At 35.3% G+C, this 18,665-nt stretch overlaps 1 protein-coding gene across 1 annotated transcript; it reads left to right on the forward strand.

Annotated features, from left to right (window-relative positions):
- The first annotated feature begins 2,635 nt into the window (after window positions 1-2,635).
- LOC131011395 (RNA cytidine acetyltransferase 1-like) lies at window positions 2,636-14,909 on the forward strand. The gene is made up of 27 exons (XM_057939204.1): window positions 2,636-3,088; window positions 3,216-3,313; window positions 4,566-4,737; window positions 4,888-5,010; window positions 5,331-5,507; window positions 5,926-6,036; window positions 6,133-6,243; window positions 6,317-6,450; window positions 7,640-7,733; window positions 7,908-8,006; window positions 8,388-8,524; window positions 8,631-8,728; window positions 9,053-9,173; window positions 9,258-9,345; window positions 9,718-9,817; window positions 9,891-9,943; window positions 10,690-10,866; window positions 10,946-10,983; window positions 11,858-11,957; window positions 12,377-12,556; window positions 12,673-12,781; window positions 12,869-12,938; window positions 13,047-13,194; window positions 13,471-13,599; window positions 14,155-14,280; window positions 14,364-14,429; window positions 14,519-14,909. The coding sequence occupies exons 1-27, from the start codon at window positions 2,984-2,986 to the stop codon at window positions 14,726-14,728; spliced, it is 3,174 nt and encodes a 1,057-aa protein (XP_057795187.1). The 5' UTR covers window positions 2,636-2,983; the 3' UTR covers window positions 14,729-14,909.
- The last annotated feature ends 3,756 nt before the right edge of the window (window positions 14,910-18,665 follow it).

Genomic DNA, 18,665 nt, shown 5'->3' on the forward strand with positions numbered 1-18,665 from the left:
TCTGCATGTTATGATTGACAAATTCACCCCCGTTATCAGTTCTAAGGACTTGGATATTTTTCTGGAATTGATTTTGCACCATGGCGAAAAAATGAGTAAATTTATCAAAAACTTGAGATTTATTTTTGAGAAAATATGTCCATGTCATTCTAGTGCAATCATCAACAAAAAGCAGAAAATATTTAAACCCTTGACCCCCGGCAACAGGTGAAGGACCCCAAACATCAGAGTGAACTAAAGAAAAAATAGAATCGACTTGAGTATCACTGGGTTTAAAAGGTTGTCGATGACTTTTAGCCAAAACACAAGTTTCACAAGACAAAGTATTATTTTGCATAATGTTAGGGAATAAAAGTTTAAGGTAACCCGTGGATGGATGCCCTAACCGACGGTGCCAAAGCCAGGCTTCCCGGTCAGCAGTTCCGTGAGCCAGCATCACCTTGCCTTGTTGAGCTATCTCATCCACATAGTACAATCCATCCCGCTCAGTGCCACGCCCAATAATCTTCCCCGTTCTGATATCCTGAAGTAAACAGAAGTGAGGATGCATAAGCATGGTACAATTGAGCTCTTTAGTAACATGGCTAATAGATAAGAGTTTGTGTGAAAGAGACGGGACATAAAGACAATTTGAGAGACGTAAAGTAGGGGAAATTTCTATAGTTCCGGCTCCTTTAACACGAGTCAAATCACCATTTGCAGTCTGAACATGCGTACGATGTGATGTTGATGACTTAATAATATCAGTTTTATCAAAAGTCATTGTATCAGTGGCTCCACAATCAAAAATCCACCCTTTACCTCTATCCTTATTATTACCTGACATCTGGTACACAGCGGAAAAGTTTGAAGGCCTTTTAGGGTCAATATCATGATTATGCATTTTTTTGGGGTGGTTTTGCATAAAATGGGGTATACTATATAAATCCCTAAATTTCGAGGGACTAGGCTGCAAATGGGGGCTATTATGATATTTAACAATAGTAGGGAGGTCATTTTGCATAGAGTGGGGTCTATTTAATAATTTAGCAAAAGTTGAAGGGTTTAGTGGCAAGCCACTAAACCCTATACCTATTTTTATTTTTCCTCCACAATGGTGCGCCGCTCCCTCCCCATTCTCGGTATTCTTCTCCTCTCCAATCGCCTCCCCCTCAAATCTGCTGCCTCCATTCTGCCCAGCCGGATGACCGTCCTCGCGGCGGCCGCCACCACCGTCGAGGAAGACCTTGACACCGCGAATTTCAACGAGGGAAGCTGCAAGTTTCGCGCTGCACACGGCCCCGCTCCGGGTAATCGCACGGCGTAGCAGAGAGAACCAGCCATAGCCATATCGGAGAATTCGTGGGCGCGTGCGGCGGCGCGTGTGGTTCTGGCTCGCTGTCAATCGGAGCAGAGGGCGTCTGGTGGCGGTACTTCTCGCCGTGGCCGGAACAGGAGAGATCGAGGGAGATGGGAGTGCTTGTATGGGCGTTTGTGCGTGAGGAAGAGAGAGGAGGGAGCTGGTGGCGGCGGTTCGCCGCTGCTGCCCGGGAAGAGGCGGCGTGGTGGTCGGCTGAAAGCAGACTTCCGGCCGTGGCGTATGGCAGTGGACGGTGGCAATCCCGGTCCCTTCTTCACACCAGTCGAGTGGATTTGGGTAAGTTCGATCCATTCTGTGGATTTGTTGAATTGATTCATTTGAATCTGTGTGGTTTATGGTTTCTTTGATCCATTCTGTAGATTTGTTGAATTGGATTGCCATGGTGAATTGGCTAAGAAAGGCTGACTTGATTTGGTGAATTGGCTAAGAAAGGTTTTGGTTTGGGATTATGAACGATGATGATTTGTTTCTGAGTTCCTAGGATTGAACCTGCTCTGATACCATGTTAAAACATGGTATCATCATAATGTAGAGAAGCTTATGATTATTTATTGTATTGCTTGTTACATCTTCATATTACACTGATATCTATTTATAGAATACAAAATGAAGCAAAGTCCTGCAAAATCCCACTAAAGTCACATACAATATATCTTTTGACTTTTGCTAAATATTTCTATACTTCTAGATGTAGTTGTTTCTTGACTTTGATTAGTATTTTCAACACATTCACTATCCCATATTCATGAATCCCATCCATCAAAATTTCAAGCATTAAAAAAAAAAAACAAATCAAATCAAATACACAACAATCTCTTTAATACAATCAGCACCTCCTGCAAATTTCAAGATAAAAAGAACTCAAGATTCTCCATAGCCACAAAACACAATTCATCAAACTGAAAGAAACAAATAGATCTAAAAATCCACAACAGACCCACTCTTGAAATTTTCTATGTACACAACAGACCACTCTTCAAAAATCCACCAAAAATACGATAATTTTTTTCCTTTTTCATCTTCTATCTTTGTCTAACTTTTATCTCTCACACAGAGACGCACTGTCTTCTCCTCTCATGTGATTTTTTGCAGCAAAATTAAATGAGGTTTGCTTCGGTTGTTTGTTACAGTTTTTTGTTAATGAATTCTTCATTTCTGATTTTTGGAGTTTGAGTGATCAGTTAAGATCAGATTAAAGTGTATAAACTTATTAATTTATTAGAAATTTGAAATGGGAGCTATAAGGGTATAATAGTATAATCATAATTATTTTTATTATTTTTTTAATTAAGTGGCTGTAGTGGGAAAATTGGGAGTTATATTTAAAATTACCCTATTTTTAATCCTAATCTTCTCAAATCAGCGAATTAATCGGGCTAGTTTACAAGTTTCGGGCTGGATTGACATTTGGCCCGAGGGATTTTGAAAAGGTTAAATAAACCCGCGTTAAACCTCGATTCCTCAAATATCGTATTCCACAACATCTTCCAAATTCTCTCGACTGCTGAGCGCCGTGAAATTCCGTAAGACACCCATTGCCGTTTCAAAATTCTCTCGACTGCCGGCCGCCGTAAGACATCCATTACCGCCACAGAAACAGAAAATTGAGAATTAACGAGAACAATGAGAAAGAAGGTTGACGAACGAATTAGAAGCCTAATTGAGAACGGCGTGAGAGCCCGTCATCGCTCCATGTTCGTCATTATAGGTGATAAGTCACGCGACCAGGTATAGTACACGCGAATATTTGTGTTTCGCTTTGTGCGTTAGCGTCTTTGTTTTAATTTTCTCTATTTTTTTAATCGTACCAATGTCGAGCATAACTTTAATTTTCTTCTTTCTTTTTCGAGAACAGATTGTGAATTTGCATTACATGTTGAGTAAATCGGTGGCCAAGTCTCGTCCAAGTGTCTTATGGTGCTACAAGAACAAGAAGAAACTCGAGTTTAGCAGGTTTTACTTCTATCTTTGACTCATATTTGAGTTGTTTGCGTTTACTTTGATAGATAAATTTATATCTTCAAATATCTTTATTTTCCCTACATTTTGTAAAGGTAAAAATTTTTGTTATCCACCAGAGTAAATGCACCCTTAGTGGCAAAATTAAAGTTAGACATTAGGTAGTGTTAATTTGTCATTGTCGAGGAGAGAATTTGTAAGTTTTGACTATCTAAGAGCATCCACTATGCTAGAGAGTTGATGGGGTAGCAATATACTTGCTCCATAGTGGGCTATCAAATTTGAGGTAGTAAATTTGGGGTAGTAAAACAAAGCAAGCAATTCTACTACCCAGGAAGTAAGTAAAGTGGTGGGCCACAAATTCATTTTTTAATTGGAATTTCTTGGAAGTTGCGCGTTGATAGATTAAATATGGAGGACCTTGCATGCAGTGATGCAGATCTTGATGTACTCTATTTTTGTGTGTATTCTTATTTATATTTTTAAAATTAGTTTTGTGTTGATCGAATTTAATTTTCAATAATATGTGTTTTGAAATTTAATTTTTTTGACATAATTATATTAATTTTTAAATTATATTTCATTATTTAAAAAATTAATTTATTCGTATAATTATATAAATTTTATTGAAGTAAAATATTATAACAAAATTAAAATTTCATGAATAGGTGGTAAATATAATAATAATGATAGGTGGTAAATATAATAATAATAATGATAGTGGAGTCCATAAATAGTTAAATATGAGGTAGTGGCACAATGAAGAAAATATGAGAAAGTTGAAAAATGAGGTAGTTGTTGAGGTGGCACACATGTGGCACCACACTGGATGCTCTAAGATATAAGATCAGGCATATTTTTGGTGGAATAAATCGGCTGACCTCAGAATCTGTCTATCGTGGCGAGTAGTTGCTTAATACTGAGTTTTAGTTCATAACTAATGACAATATGCTAACCCCTGTTGGATGAGACTTTTGATTGGAAACTGATGTGTTGTTTAATTTACAATGCTTATCTCCACTGGACATTAATGCAATGCTGCCTTGCGACCCTGGCCTCTGGCCACCGGGATTATTATATGTTGGGCAGTTTGTCTAACCTTGTCTACTCATTGACTTTGGTCATAGATACTACTTTTCATTTATTTTGTATGATTTGAGCTTTTTGATTGGTTAATATTCAAATGCCTATCATGTCACACAAAGTTTAATTGATTTTTAATATAGTTGGTTTTTTTATTATGTAGTCACAAACGCAAGCGGGAAATCCAAATGAAGAAGAAGCTAAAATATGGCTTGCTTGATCCGGAGAAGGCTGATCCTTTCTCACTTTTTGTTACAACTACTAAAATAACATATTGCTTGTATGAACGTTCTGAAAGAATTCTGGGTAACACTTTTGGCATGTGTATATTAGAGGTAGAACCTGCAAACCTTATCGGTCATTTGGTGACAAAAAATGTATGCATTTAAAATTTTCTAACTTGTACCTGCAAACCTCATCGGTCATTTGGTGGCAAAAAATATTTGCATTTAAAATTTTAACTTGTCTTTGTTTTTCTGTGCTAGGATTTTGAAGCTTTGACTCCAAATGTTCTTGCAAGAACTATTGAAACTGTTGAAGGTGGTGGATTGATAATATTGCTTCTGCGCACTCTTTCCTCTCTAACTAGTCTTTACACTATGGCTATGGTATTGCCACAAATTCTACTTTTTAGTTTGTTGATATTTTCAATAGGAGAATGTTACCTAGAATAAACAAAAAAGCAGAAAGCTTACTAAGAAACAATTAATTGAATCTACTTTGTTTCTTTTATGTTCTTGTACATAATATTTTAGTACTTCATTTACTAGACTACGTACTTTGTTTCTTTTATGTTCTTTTACTAATATTTTAGTTCACTTACTAGAGTACGGACTTAATCTACTTTTTTTTTAATTAATCTTGAATCTACTTTGTTTCTTTTATTTTCTTGTACTGATATTTCAGTTCACTTACTACACGTGATCAGGATGTTCATGAGAGATACCGTACAGAATCGCATTCTTGTGCTACTGGTCGCTTCAATAAACGATTCTTACTCTCACTTTCATCATGCAAATCTTGCATTGTAATGGATGATGAGTTGAATATCTTGCCAATTTCTTCCCATATAAAATCAATTACTCAGTCGTCTTCGGTTCAAGAGGTATATTTTTTGCTTCATAGAATTTTGATACAGTTTTGATACAGTTAGCAAATTAAAGTTTTCACAATAATGTACCATGTATATTTGTTGCTTCATAGAACAGTTACCAAATTAAATGTTTAACAATAATGTGCCATGTTTTCTAACAATCATGTACAATCTCATGTACCATCTTTTGTAAAACTTTCTGTTTACATCTTTAACTTCTGTGGTAGATATTCTAAAGAATAAATGTATTTTTTAACAATCATGTACCATCTTTTGTAAAGTTTCATGAATTATTATTTTGTCACATGTTCTTTCATTATTTCCTGAATTTGGTTTCTTTTGGATATCTGCACAAAAAGTATTCTTAGCAATAAGAAAACTTGTCGCCCACTTTTTTCTAATTGTTTGCTATTAATATTTTGTTTTATAGGATTCTGAAGGACATCCGAAATCTGAAAGAGAACAGAAGGTTTTGGAGAAACAATTGAATGATAAATCTACTGTTGGTCCTTTAATTAGAAAATGTTGCACGATGGTACAGGTAATAGTTTACGTGAAATGTACTTTGTTAGCAATAGGAAAAGTTATCGCCTTGGAGCTTTATGTGATTGTTTGCTTTAACATTTGGTTATGAAAGGATTTTGAAGGACTTTCAGAAGCTGAAAGGGAACTGAAGTGTTTGAAGGAACAACTGGATGGTGATTTTCCTGTTGGTCCTCTAATTAGAAATTGTCGCACAATGGACCAGGTATAATATTTATTTTGTTGTCAGTATCAACATTTGTTCAGCTTGATTATATTACTCTTGTCTTCCCAAATAGGGGAAAGCTGTTGTTGCATTCCTTGATGCAATTCTGGATAAGAAACTCCAAATGACAGTAGCTTTGCTTGCTGGTCGTGGTCGTGGGAAGTCAGCTGCTCTTGGTTTTGCAATTGCTGGGGCTGTTGCAGCAGGGTAATGTATTATATAATACAGTAATATATACTCCCTCCGTCCCAAGAAAGTTGGCCACATTCTTTTCGGCACGGAGATTAAGAAAAGGGTTGTTATGTTTTAATTAAGTGTAGTCCACTAAAATAGAGTTAATTAATTGTGCTTCATATTCTTCTTCTCAGTGCATCAGTTCCATTTTCAGGCTGGCGCCGGCGCGGCCGGCGCCGGAGACGGCGACGATCAACATGCAAACCAAAAAATCAATTCAAACCATTTTCTGTTCCATTTTCCTCAATCCAATTTTCACCAAAAAAATTCAAACCAAACACCATTTTCTGTTCAATTTTCCTCAATCCGATTTCCTCAATCCAAACATTCAAACCAAATCGGAGCCCTAGGCCCCCAAATCGCGCTGTGAGGGGGAAGGGTCGTAGCCGCCGCCGCCGCCGCCGCCTGAAAGCCCTAGCCCCCAAATCGCGCCACAGAGAAGAGGGAGAAGAGGAGAGGGAGATGCGACACAGAGAAGAGGGAGAAGAGGAGAGGAAGAAGTGGTCGCGGCGTCGTCGAGAGAGGCGGCGGCCATGGGGGTCGCGGCTGAGGGAGGTGCGAAACCCTTGATTTTTTCATGAATTCGCGGCGGAGCTATTGGCGAGTGAAATCGAGAAGGTGAAGAGTTTGCCGGAGAGTGCAGACGAGAGGGCGGGGCCGGCCGGCGGCAGTCCGCCGGAGAAGAAGAGGGAAGGGGGAGATGTTTTGGGGGGGCGCTGAGTGTGGGTGTGTTTGTGTGTGATTTGTGTTTGTTCGAGAGAGATCTGAGCAAGGGCGGTCGGGAAGGGGAGAGGGAGGAGAAGGGGATGGACGGCGGCCGGCGGCCGGCGTCGCTGTCGGCCGCCGGAGAAGAAGAGAGAAGGGAGAGGTTTTGTGTGTTGTGTGTGTTGTGCGTGTGTGTTGTGTGTGTGTGTGTTTTTATTTAATATGAGTGAGGATAGGTTAGATTAATAGGTGTAGATTAGTTGACTTAATTATAGAGTTTAATTTGGTGTAATTTTTACCCAAAAAGGAAAGTAGCCAACTTTAGTGGGACGCCCAAAAAGGAAATGTGGCCAACTTTAATGGGACGGAGGGAGTATTTGATAACCTTCTTCCTTCCTTGTGCTCCAACTTTCTTGAACCTCCCTCTATGTTGATCCTGAAATTACTGTGACTGCAGATATTCCAATATTTTTGTGACTGCACCAAGCCCAGCAAATCTGAATACCCTGTTTCAATTTGTAATCAAGGGATTTGATATGCTTGATTACATGGTATGTGCCCCACCTTTTCTTGTTTATAGATTGAAGAAAAGCAAATCCACTGCTTTTTTAATTCATAATCCAGTAGTTGCTGAACTTAATTATCTAGTATGGTTGGTATGGAATATGCATGTGAGGAAAAGTGTATTTTGTTGAGTTTAACATCCTTGTGTGTTGTCCATACAGGAACACTTGAATTATGATGTGGTGAAAAGCACAAACCCTGACTTTAATGGAGAAACTGTTCGAATCAATATTTACAAACAACACAGGCAGACTATTCAGGTACGTAGAAGTGTGATGGTATCATCTTTAATCCAACTTTTACATGCAAAGTATTCGTTGTATCTGCTGCTCCTGGCATTTTCACCAATGTTATGAAAAGCTTAAGGTGGAGCTGAGGTGTTTTGCCTCGGCGAGGCAAGGCGGTGTGGTTTTACGCTGCACCATGCGCTTTTCACAACACTGATTTTCACTTTTATTATGTTAGTGAAGACATGGATCTTTTTGTTTAAGATCGCCTACTAATGTTCTCATTATAGTATAGTATGCTACTCAAATAAACACGAAAGGGCTTGCTGTTGTTTGCTTCTTTTTCTGTTTATGGTATCATTCACTTAAAACAAGGAAATGTTGCAAAATAAGTTTATCCTAATGAAATTGCAGTACATTCATCCACATGAACACGAAAAGCTCTCACAAGTAGAATTGCTGGTTATTGATGAAGCGGCAGCTATACCTTTGCCAGTTGTGAAGTCCTTGCTTGGTCCTTATCTTGTATTCCTCTCTTCAACAGTGAATGGGTATGATACATTTAGTTTGTATTCTTCTCTACTTTCTTAGTTTTTAATTTTGAGATCTAATGGTGTTAAATCAATTACTTATTTCATCTTCTCTCTTTTTCTAAAGGTATGAAGGTACAGGAAGGTCATTATCTTTAAAACTGTTGCAACAACTTGAGCAACAAGATCGGATTTCAAGCCAAAGTGTGGATACTGGTGTTTCAGGTCCTTTAACATTTTTTTGTTCTTTCCAGTCATGGCATCCTAATCAATCTTGTATTTAGGTTTCCTATTATTGATGGCTGTTTCTTTGTACTTTTTACTTGATGACTGGGTGAAAGTCTGCTTTGTTCCTTCGCTTTAGTTATCCGTTGAGTTTTCCGTTTATAGTTAAAATGAATTGCAACCTCTATTTCTTTACATCATTATTGGATTTTTTTGACAATGTGTTATTCGGTTCCTTTCAAACTACGGAAATGGTGGAAAGTAATTGCTCAATATGGTTTTCATGCAAATAAATGACCTAATGTCTATAAACTTCATCTGTAGGCCGATTGAAAAAGATTGAATTAAGTGAAGCAATCAGATATGCCTCTGGCGATCCAATTGAATCCTGGCTTCATTCATTGCTGTGTTTGGATGTAACAAATTCCATTCCTAGTATAAGCAGGTTCTGTTTTATAAGTTGTCAGTTGCGTGAAGGTGGAAAAGCATCCTGTTTCTGTTGATCTAATTGAAATTCTTTGTATATCAGGCTACCTCCACCCAGTGAATGTGATCTGTATTATGTGAATCGAGACACCCTGTTCTCCTATCACAGGGACAGTGAATTATTTATGCAGGTAAGCATACAAACATAAGCATTCATATGTGTGTGTATTTATATACTCCCTCCGTCCATGAAAGAACTTCCTAGGAGGGAGTGGTACGAGTTTTAAGAAAAAATATTGTTGAGTGTATTGAGAGTGGATAAAAGGTAGTTGAGTGTATTGGGAGTGGTGAAAAAGTGTTATAATTAATATTGGGAGTTGTGAAAAGTGAAAAGTAAGAGGATTAAAATTGGTGGGGTATAGTCCAAAAATAGGTAGGAAGTTCTTTTGTGGACGTTCCAAAAAGGAAAGATAGGAAGTTCTTTCGTGGACGGAGGGAGTATATATTTTCTGTCGTACGTGCTGCACCTGTCTTCTAATTAATGTGGTTGATGCTCTGTTCAGAGGATGATGGCTCTCTATGTTGCTTCTCACTACAAGAATTCGCCAAATGACTTGCAATTGATAGCTGATGCCCCAGCCCACCACTTATTTGTGCTACTTGGTATAAATGATTGTATCAATTCATTTGTTTACCATTGTTACTACTATCGGTATATTTACTCTTCATCCCACAGGTCCAGTTGATGAGTCCAAAAATCATCTTCCTGATATTCTGTGTGTTATTCAGGTATGTCATTCTAATTGGTGATCTAATAAGTTGCTAGTTCGTTTCTTGCCTATTAGGTGATATAACCAAACTATCTGAAATAAAAATCATATTTCAATATATACTAAATAAATGTGCTTGAACTTCATATTAACTTATTGTGTTAGCTAGAAAATCTGGGAATGGTTTTTAGATCAACACTTTGTTTTATGTCTTGAGTGATAACTTTGAAATTCTCACTAGCCTGTATCTTTCATCTGGTCGATGAAGACATTTATCATTGACTGACCTTGGCCTGAACTGGTTCTTGAAAAAGCTGATTACTTTGTCCTTTTTCATTTCAGTATATGCTCTGAAGGTTCGTTGCTGTCTTTACTTGTATACCTATTTTTTTTCCTTTTTGGATTATTTCCACCTCTTTTTATTTGTTTCTATATATGTCTTCATTATATTTACTCTTCTGCTCTATGTTTTTATGACCCTGTGTCTTCTCCTAATTTCAATTGGTAGGGTGCAACCTCTTTGTCTATTTGTAGCACTACAGTTCATTGTTTGGATGTTCTAATGACTATATTTTATTACTGTCATGTTCTATTTGGTTCTTTTGTGTGTGTGTGTGTGTGTGTGTGTGTTTTTCCTTATATTTATTTTTTTAATTATAAAATAGCTGGCTGAAATAGCGTGTTATCTCCATATAACAATTCCTTAAGATTGGGACTAATGATTGTTCATACTGGTTGTATTATTCTAATTGAACTTATATGTAGATTTGTTTCGAGGGACAAATTTCTCGTAAATCTGCCCTTAGAAGGTTGAGTGGTGGCCACCCGCCACATGGTGATCAGATACCCTGGAAATTTTGTGAGGAGTTTCGTGACACGGTTTTCCCAAGTCTTTCAGGTGCTCGAATTGTACGCATTGCCACACATCCATGTGCCATGAGGGTAAGTTGTAGCACCATTTTCCTTAAATGGTTATATAGTGTTCATCCTTCCCTGAACAACATGTTTTACATATTTGCAGCTTGGCTATGGTTCAATGGCAGTTGAACTTTTAACAAGGTGAGCTTATTTTCCTCCAAGTGTTTGCCTTTCTTCTCATCACGGTCTTTAATGTTCTGTCCCAAACTGACTAAATGAGGTTAAAGAGACAAAAGTCTCTTTGGCATGACGGTTAAGTTGCTTATATGTATGAACATGCAATATTACCTTTGAGGTTGAAGCCTTTTATACAAATTTCTTGACTAACATGCATCATATTTGTGTTTTCAAAGTTGTCATGATCATGAGTAGTATATCTTGGTTTCTACAAAGGACGATCTAATCCGGTACCCTTTCACCGCATGTATTTATTTTCAATGAATATATTCGTTATTCATATTTCTAGGATGGTAGTTCAAAAGTTGTTTTCATCGATTTAAGAATTTTGTTAATCAGTTTTTCAAGTTGTAGGCTTAAAGGGAGCAAAAAGGTCAAAGTTAAATTCTTGTTATCTGCTTGTGATTAATGGTGATATATGAAAGAATAGATAATCTTTCTTATTATGCCCAATGAAGGAAGAAATCCTTAAATATATACATCTGTGTGTGAATGAGTTGCTTCTTACTTCTCCATTTTACTTAATTCTCCATACAAATGAACAACAGAGAACAGGAAAAAAAGAAAAAGAAAAATACCTGAAGGAACTCCAGCAAGTAAAAAATTAAATGATGAGAGAATCAAACTTAGTCTTCTCCAGAACAGAATATAATCCTAACTAAAACATACTATAAATAAGTCCCTGACTTTGAAATAGTTATATATGTTTGGAACTTATTTTAATGTATAAATATGTAACATAAAGTTTGTGATGTTTTAGTACCTTGTGTTATTTAACAGACATCTTCCTCTTACAAAGGATAATCCGTCAAATGCCAATAAAATTTGCCACTTGTAGGTATTTTGAGGGCCAACTCACTGCAATATCTGAAATAGATGCTGATGAACTTCCAGTTGCAGATGATTCTCCAATTACAATTGTTGAGGCTGCAGAGAAGGTCTGGTCTATTTCATACTTTCTCTTTCTTGGTATTTTGGTTATAGTTTTAGTTTAATTTTTGTACTTGAATCCCTTTTGTGTTTTTGCTATGAGGATGCATACCTGATGGCATGGGCCATGGCATGATATGTTAAAATTGTTTTGTCATATATGCTCCTGGGAGAAGAGAAACTATTTTATGGTCATCTTCACTCCGATCCTATGCTATGTCCTACACGCGAAAAAGAAGCTGTGCTTAAAAGTACTACTAAAGGGTGTATTCCTTGCCACATCTGCTTATTTTCCCCCTTAAAATTTTGGGGAGCCTTCTGGGAAATATTAGTCAACTAACATTTTGTGAACTTTTGATGGTATTGAACTATTGATCTTTGTCTTACCTTTATCTTGATGTAACTTCAAATGTAACATTGGCTGCAGGCATCTCTGCTTGAAGAAAATGTGAAGCCGAGAACTGATCTCCCCCCGTTGCTCGTACCTCTCCGTGAGCGGAGGCCAGAAAAGCTCCATTACCTAGGAGTCTCTTTCGGGCTCACGCAAGATCTTTTTAGCTTTTGGAGGAAACATAACTTTGCTCCATTCTACATTAGCCAAGTTGAGGTAAGAACGAAGCTTTTCTGTTTTTAGGCTATTAATTGATACCCTATTCTTTCTTATATATTTCAAAATGTGATGATAAATTATCTAATGAATTGTTTTATCATTTCAATAATCAGAATGCTGTGACTGGTGAGCATACGTGCATGATTCTAAAAACATTACATAGTGATGACATTGGTTCGAATAAATCAGACCCGTTGGGCTTCTTCAGGCCCTTTTATCAAGGTCTGTCCAAATTGATTCCACAAGTTGTTTGCATTCAGAGTTACAGTACCTAATTGCTGATCCTTATGTGTTCCATACTGTCATCAGTGTTCAGGAAGAAATTCACTAAGCTTCTAGCTCGTGCATTTCGTCAAATGGAGTATAAGCTTGCGATGAGGTATAGATGTGATGTTTTCGCCAAATTGATACCACAAGTATAGATGTGATGTTTTGTTGTCATCTTTTAAGAGCTTCTTGAGTAATTGTAAGCTCATGGCTTTTGCAGCATTTTGGATCCAAAAATCAAGTTTTCAGATGTTGATACTGCATCATCGTCTCCCAGTGGAGGTTTGAATTCAATTAGTGAAACACTATCATCCTATGCTATGGAGCAACTAGAAGCATATACAAATCACCTTGTTGATTACCACATGGTATGATCTCACTTATGGATGATGCTTTTTTTTTTGTTTCGTACTAACTACTAGTTCAAAGTGGGTTCCGCCACAGTCAGTCAAATATACTTTTATTTTCCAAATCAATAACACTCTAAAATGCCATCTCATATTTTACTTATTAACAAAACCCAATCATTTTTGTAAATCTTCTGGTTGAACATAAACTAGAGAAGGTTAGATGTTCTTGCTTGCTGATATTACTTAGCTGATGATACATCAAAGGTGTGTCTAAGATCATTTTTCATGTGGCAGACTGAAGATTTTGTGGATGATCTTGCTCGTGCATATATGTTGGAGAAGATTCCGGTTACGTTATCATATGCCCAAGCTTCTGTTTTGCTCTGCATGGGACTGCAGGGAAAAGATACCTCTCGTATTCAGGTACTCAACCTTTATTTCCAGTGAATTTGGAGATGTCATTGCAATGTTTGGGTTTTGTTACTATTAAATATGATTATTTTTTTTGATAAATTACAATATTAAATAAAAAAATTTAAAGACCGCGCGCCACAGGGGACTTGAACCTAAAACCTTTGGCCTTAGGCATTAAATATGATTATTAGTTACAGAGATGTCATTGCAAGTCTAATTTTTGGATCTAAATTTTGGAAATTAGCCTAATTACTCCCGAGGCTTAAAAACTGTGAAAGAACTCACTCCATCTAAAACATGCTTAAATTGGAAATTGTTTATAAGGATGTGATCAGGGGGTAAGTTAAGCATATATTTAGAGTTATCTTACAAAATGACATACAATAGGTTTTACTATTATAATTTCCTTTTCTTATGGAGTCCAGATTTCACAAACTTATTGAAATCAATTTCTGAGGCATTTGAAATCAGCTTGCATCTGTGGTTTGGAGTTTTTGGACTTTGCGAGTCTTTGATCTAACAGAGGTGTTTTAATGTTTTGGGTTTTCCTCATTTGGCCTATAGATGGAGATGAATTTGGAAAGACACCAGATATTGTCTTTATATATGGAAGTGATGACGAAGTTCCACAAATACTTGAGCAATGTTGCATCGAAAGATACTTTTCCAACTGTTTCCCGCCTAAAAGATGTAAGTGAACTATACAATACTTTTCCAACTGTTGTAGCAGAACTCCTTTTCCTATGCTTTGTTTTCTCATCGCTTGTTTTCAGATTACAATGGAACCACACTCTGTATCTGTAGACGATGATCTTAACAATGCAGCACAGCAAGTTGAGGTTGGTGACATTTTTTTGATTTTGGGTATGTGTTTATATCACAAAATTATAAGTACATGTGGATCTTATATAAGAGTTTATGAATTCAGGAGGAGATGAAATCTAAGGGTGATGTTGATCTACTTCAAGAGTATGCCATCGAGGCTGATTTTGAGATGGCTGGGATGCTCCGCCCAGGCACTATCATTAGCATCAAATCCGAAAAGAAAAAGATGGGCAAGCAAGTAAATAATAGCAGCGGAAAGAAGAGAACTAAACATGACTACAGCTCCAAAACAAACAAGAAGAGGAAGACATAACCATATTTTTATGACAACTCTTTTTTACCTTTTGTTGTGGGGGTGATGTTTTAGTATGATGTAGTCTACTATAAATTTTCATTCACACCCTCTTTAATTAAACTAGTGGATTTGCATTTATGTAATATTTTGAATTCTTAATTTAGGCTAGTTATTAATTTGGATTGCAAATTTATTGTAACTAGTTCGCCCTCCCATATGATGCATGGACCACGATATATTTATTTATTTTTAAAAATTTAAGTTATATATAAATATTACTCCCTCCATCTCGGCTTTTAGTATCCATTTGAGAGTGGCGCGGGTTTTAATAAAGTGATTGAGTGTGTTGTGAGTGGAATAAGAGTTCCACATTTTATATGAGCGTTAAAACAATTAAAGCGGGGTAAGAGTTCTACCTACTTTTACTTAAAATAGAAATGGATATTAAAATGTAGGACAACCAAAAAAGAAAAATTGGATACCAAAAGTTGGGACGGAGGGAGTAACATATCTATACTATATTAGAAAAGGAGTTTTCAATTTCAAATTGATTTCAAATTAATTTTAAAATTGAGTGGTAATTTTGTAGTTAAAATAAAATTGAAGGTTTGTTTATAAGGTATATAACTTTTTTTTTCTTTTTCTTTAACTTCTTATTTTTTAATTTTTTTTTTTAAAAAAATTGTGAAATTCGACTAATTATAAAATATTTGATATGCATATCAAATTAAAGATCATGACAAGAGCTTTAATTTGATATATGCTATATAAATATTGGATTTAAAATATAAAAATTATATTTATTTAAAGATTAAAATTAAGAAAATTCTCTTTCCTCCTTCCTCAATTTTTTTTGAATAAATCTATTTTTTTTCAATTATCTTTTAACTTATATTGTTTTCTTTTTCACAATATCATTTTCTATTAATATGAATTATTCTTTATTATTTTTGTATTAAACTAAAATATATTTATCTTAAATTATAGTATTTTAAATTATATTTTTAGATTTTTTATATAATAATCAAACGATAATTAATTTTATATATAATAAAATATAAAAATATTTTTCGTGTGTTGCACGAGTGCAAATGCTAGTACTATATTAAAATGAGAGTTTTCAATTTTAAATTGATTTCAAATTAATTTTAAAATTAAGTGGCAATTTTGTAGTTAAAATAAAACTAAAGGTTTATTTGTAAGCTATACATTTTTTTTCTTTTTCTTTAACTTCTTATTTTTCTATTTTAGTTCTTTTTTAAAATTGTGAAATTCGACTAATTATAAAATATTTGATATGCATATCAAATTAAAGATCATGACAAAAGCTTTAATTTGATGTATGTTATGTAAATATTGGATTTAAAATATAAAAGTTTTATTTATTTAAAGATTAAAACTTAAGAAAATTTTCTCTCCTCTCCTCTCTCATCTTTTTTTTTGAATAAATCTATTTTTTTAATAATCTTTTAATTTATATTGTTTTCTTTTTTCACAATATCATTTTTTTATTAATATGGATTATTCTTTATTATTTTTATATTAAACTAAAATATATTTATCTTAAATTATACTAATTTTTAATTATATTTAGAATCTTTATATAATAATCAAATAATAATCAATTTTTTATATAATAAAATATAAAATTATTTTTTGTGTGTTGCACGAGTGCAAATGCTAGTCGAATGAAATAATGAAGTATGTAACCGTCGAAACCTCCCCCCTTTTTTTTTTATCGAGATGAACACCAACCATCGAATCAGTTGATAATAAATCTAATGGTGTTCCTTCATGTAGAAATTAGAGGTCGAACCGTCAACACAATTGATAAACTAATCGTTCCTTAATTTTTATATATTATGAATTTACGTTTTGAACTTAGTTTAATATAATGGGATTCTCGGAACTTGAAAATTCAACTGGATTAATTAGTATAATATGGTTGGATTGAGGATATTCTATCATATTCTCACAGATATTACACTAATCTGATCCCTTAAACTAAATATATAATATAAATATAATAGGTGAATTTAATGTTGTAAAATATACATCTCTCCTATAATAATTATCAATTATTTGTTAAAAGAAATGTTCCTTTTCACTTTTCACTGAATGTGTATATTTCTTTTAATTTTAATTTTAATTTTTATGATCATATACTAGTAATCGGATATTATAGTCATGTAGATAAAATATGAAATAATAGTCATTTTTTTTTAAACTTTAATACTCTTACATAAAAGTGCAATGATTAAACGAAAAAAAATCGTGTAAGTTCGTACAATAGTGTTATTTACATTGTTGAGCAAAATTTGATTAGAAGAAAATTCGTGTAGATCGTGTAAGCGTTGTAGTAGCATGATAGTAAAAAATAGCTATTATTTATATATTTTTATTTATATAAATATATAGAATTTTATTTTACAATATAATTCTAAGAGGGAGTGACATAAGTTTTAATAAAAGTGGTTAAGTATGTTATTAGGGGAGAAAGGGTTCCACCATAAAAATGGTGTTAATAATGATAAATAATTGTATTATGAGTGGAGATAGGATCCCACCATGTGGTAGAATATGTAAATGTTGGGAACTTAATGGAATATCATATTCCTTGTTTTGATGATACCAAAATCAATAGGTTTCTTTTGTAATAGACTAGAACTGCTCGAACTCAAGTGTTAGAGTTCTTTTTCTAGTTTAGACTGTTGTTCTGAAGACTGAAGACTGAAGTTGCCGACTGAAGCAACAGTCGAATAATCAGTTTTGAACTGATTACTTAATGCGTGCCACGTGGATTCAGCGGACTGATACTAAAGTCAAGTATCAGTTAAACATTTTTCCTCGCACTGAACCTCCAACGTTCAAAGGAAGTCACGCGCTCCAGAAGTACAGCCGCATTAAATGCAGAGATCTCAGGATCGTCCTTTCTCTGCAGAGGACACTCCTCTTTGGTGATTACCTTTTCAGAGATGTCGCATCTCCTGCTCTTCAAGATAGCCGTTCTCACCAAACAAGGAACCTCGAAGATTGAAGCCTCAGCCCAAGTTCGAATTACTCTCTAACGGAAGAAATCTTGAAGACCTTCTCCGCCAACGGATCTATTCAAGACTTCTCCTATAAATAGCGCTCGAGGATCACTTCAATCTTCACTGATTCAACAACATAAGCTGAAACTCTGCCAAAATTGTTTCTCAGCTAAAGCCCAGACTCTCCAAAGTTTGAATTGAAGAAGATAATCCCAAAGCTAAAAATCAGCCACTGCTGATTACATAAATTCTCTTAGACCTTAGGCAAACCTTGTTTACCCAAAGCCTAGGTCAAACTAACTGCAAAGAACTTGTTCTTTGAAGTTTAGTTGGCAAGTTTTCAAACCTCCCTTCGACCGACATAATCGAGTGTTTGAGTTGCAAAGGAGTTCAGGAAGGTACTCTGTCTCCGTGAGATCCTAGTGACCAGAGCATGCTAGGAGTGAGAAATTCAACAAGGTGTGTTGGTACTGAAGATTGGATCTTCAGTTGTTTCGGTTGTGTGCACCTGTAAGCACATGTTCAGGTTTGCAGTGCACCAGTAAGCACTTGCAGAGTGAAGTTGTTGGTTTGATCAACCGACTGTGGATGTAGGAAGTGTTTTCCAAACCACGTAAAAATCTCTGTGTTATTTACAGCTTTCAGTACTTACGCTCTTAATTGTGCTCTTCCTCTTGTAAACTGAAAACTGATTAATTGCAAAGAGAAACTTCAAACTAACAACGTGCTCAACTCATAGGCTATTGCGAAACAAAAGTTTTCTGTTGCGTGTGTTATCGGTCTGACTGATCTATCTTCTGATAGTCAGTAAGATTTATAACATCTCTGTTTATCAAACTCGACTGAAGCTTTACGTGCATCAGTTAAGTTCTTTTAACTTAATTGATAACTCCTTACTGAAGAGTATTCAGTATCAGTCGTCA

The sequence above is a fragment of the Salvia miltiorrhiza genome, chromosome 2 (genome assembly GCF_028751815.1).
Source record: "Salvia miltiorrhiza cultivar Shanhuang (shh) chromosome 2, IMPLAD_Smil_shh, whole genome shotgun sequence".
In the NCBI taxonomy this organism is placed as follows: Eukaryota; Viridiplantae; Streptophyta; class Magnoliopsida; order Lamiales; family Lamiaceae; genus Salvia; species Salvia miltiorrhiza.

Coding starts and splice junctions, on each gene's coding strand:
- LOC131011395 (XM_057939204.1), top strand. CDS start 2,984: ATGAGAAAGAAGGTTGACGAACGAATTAGAAGCCTAATTGAGAACGGC. Junction 5,011..5,330: donor GTCTTTACACTATGGCTATG/GTATTGCCACAA, acceptor ACACGTGATCAG/GATGTTCATGAGAGATACCG. Junction 6,037..6,132: donor AATGTTGCACGATGGTACAG/GTAATAGTTTAC, acceptor TGGTTATGAAAG/GATTTTGAAGGACTTTCAGA.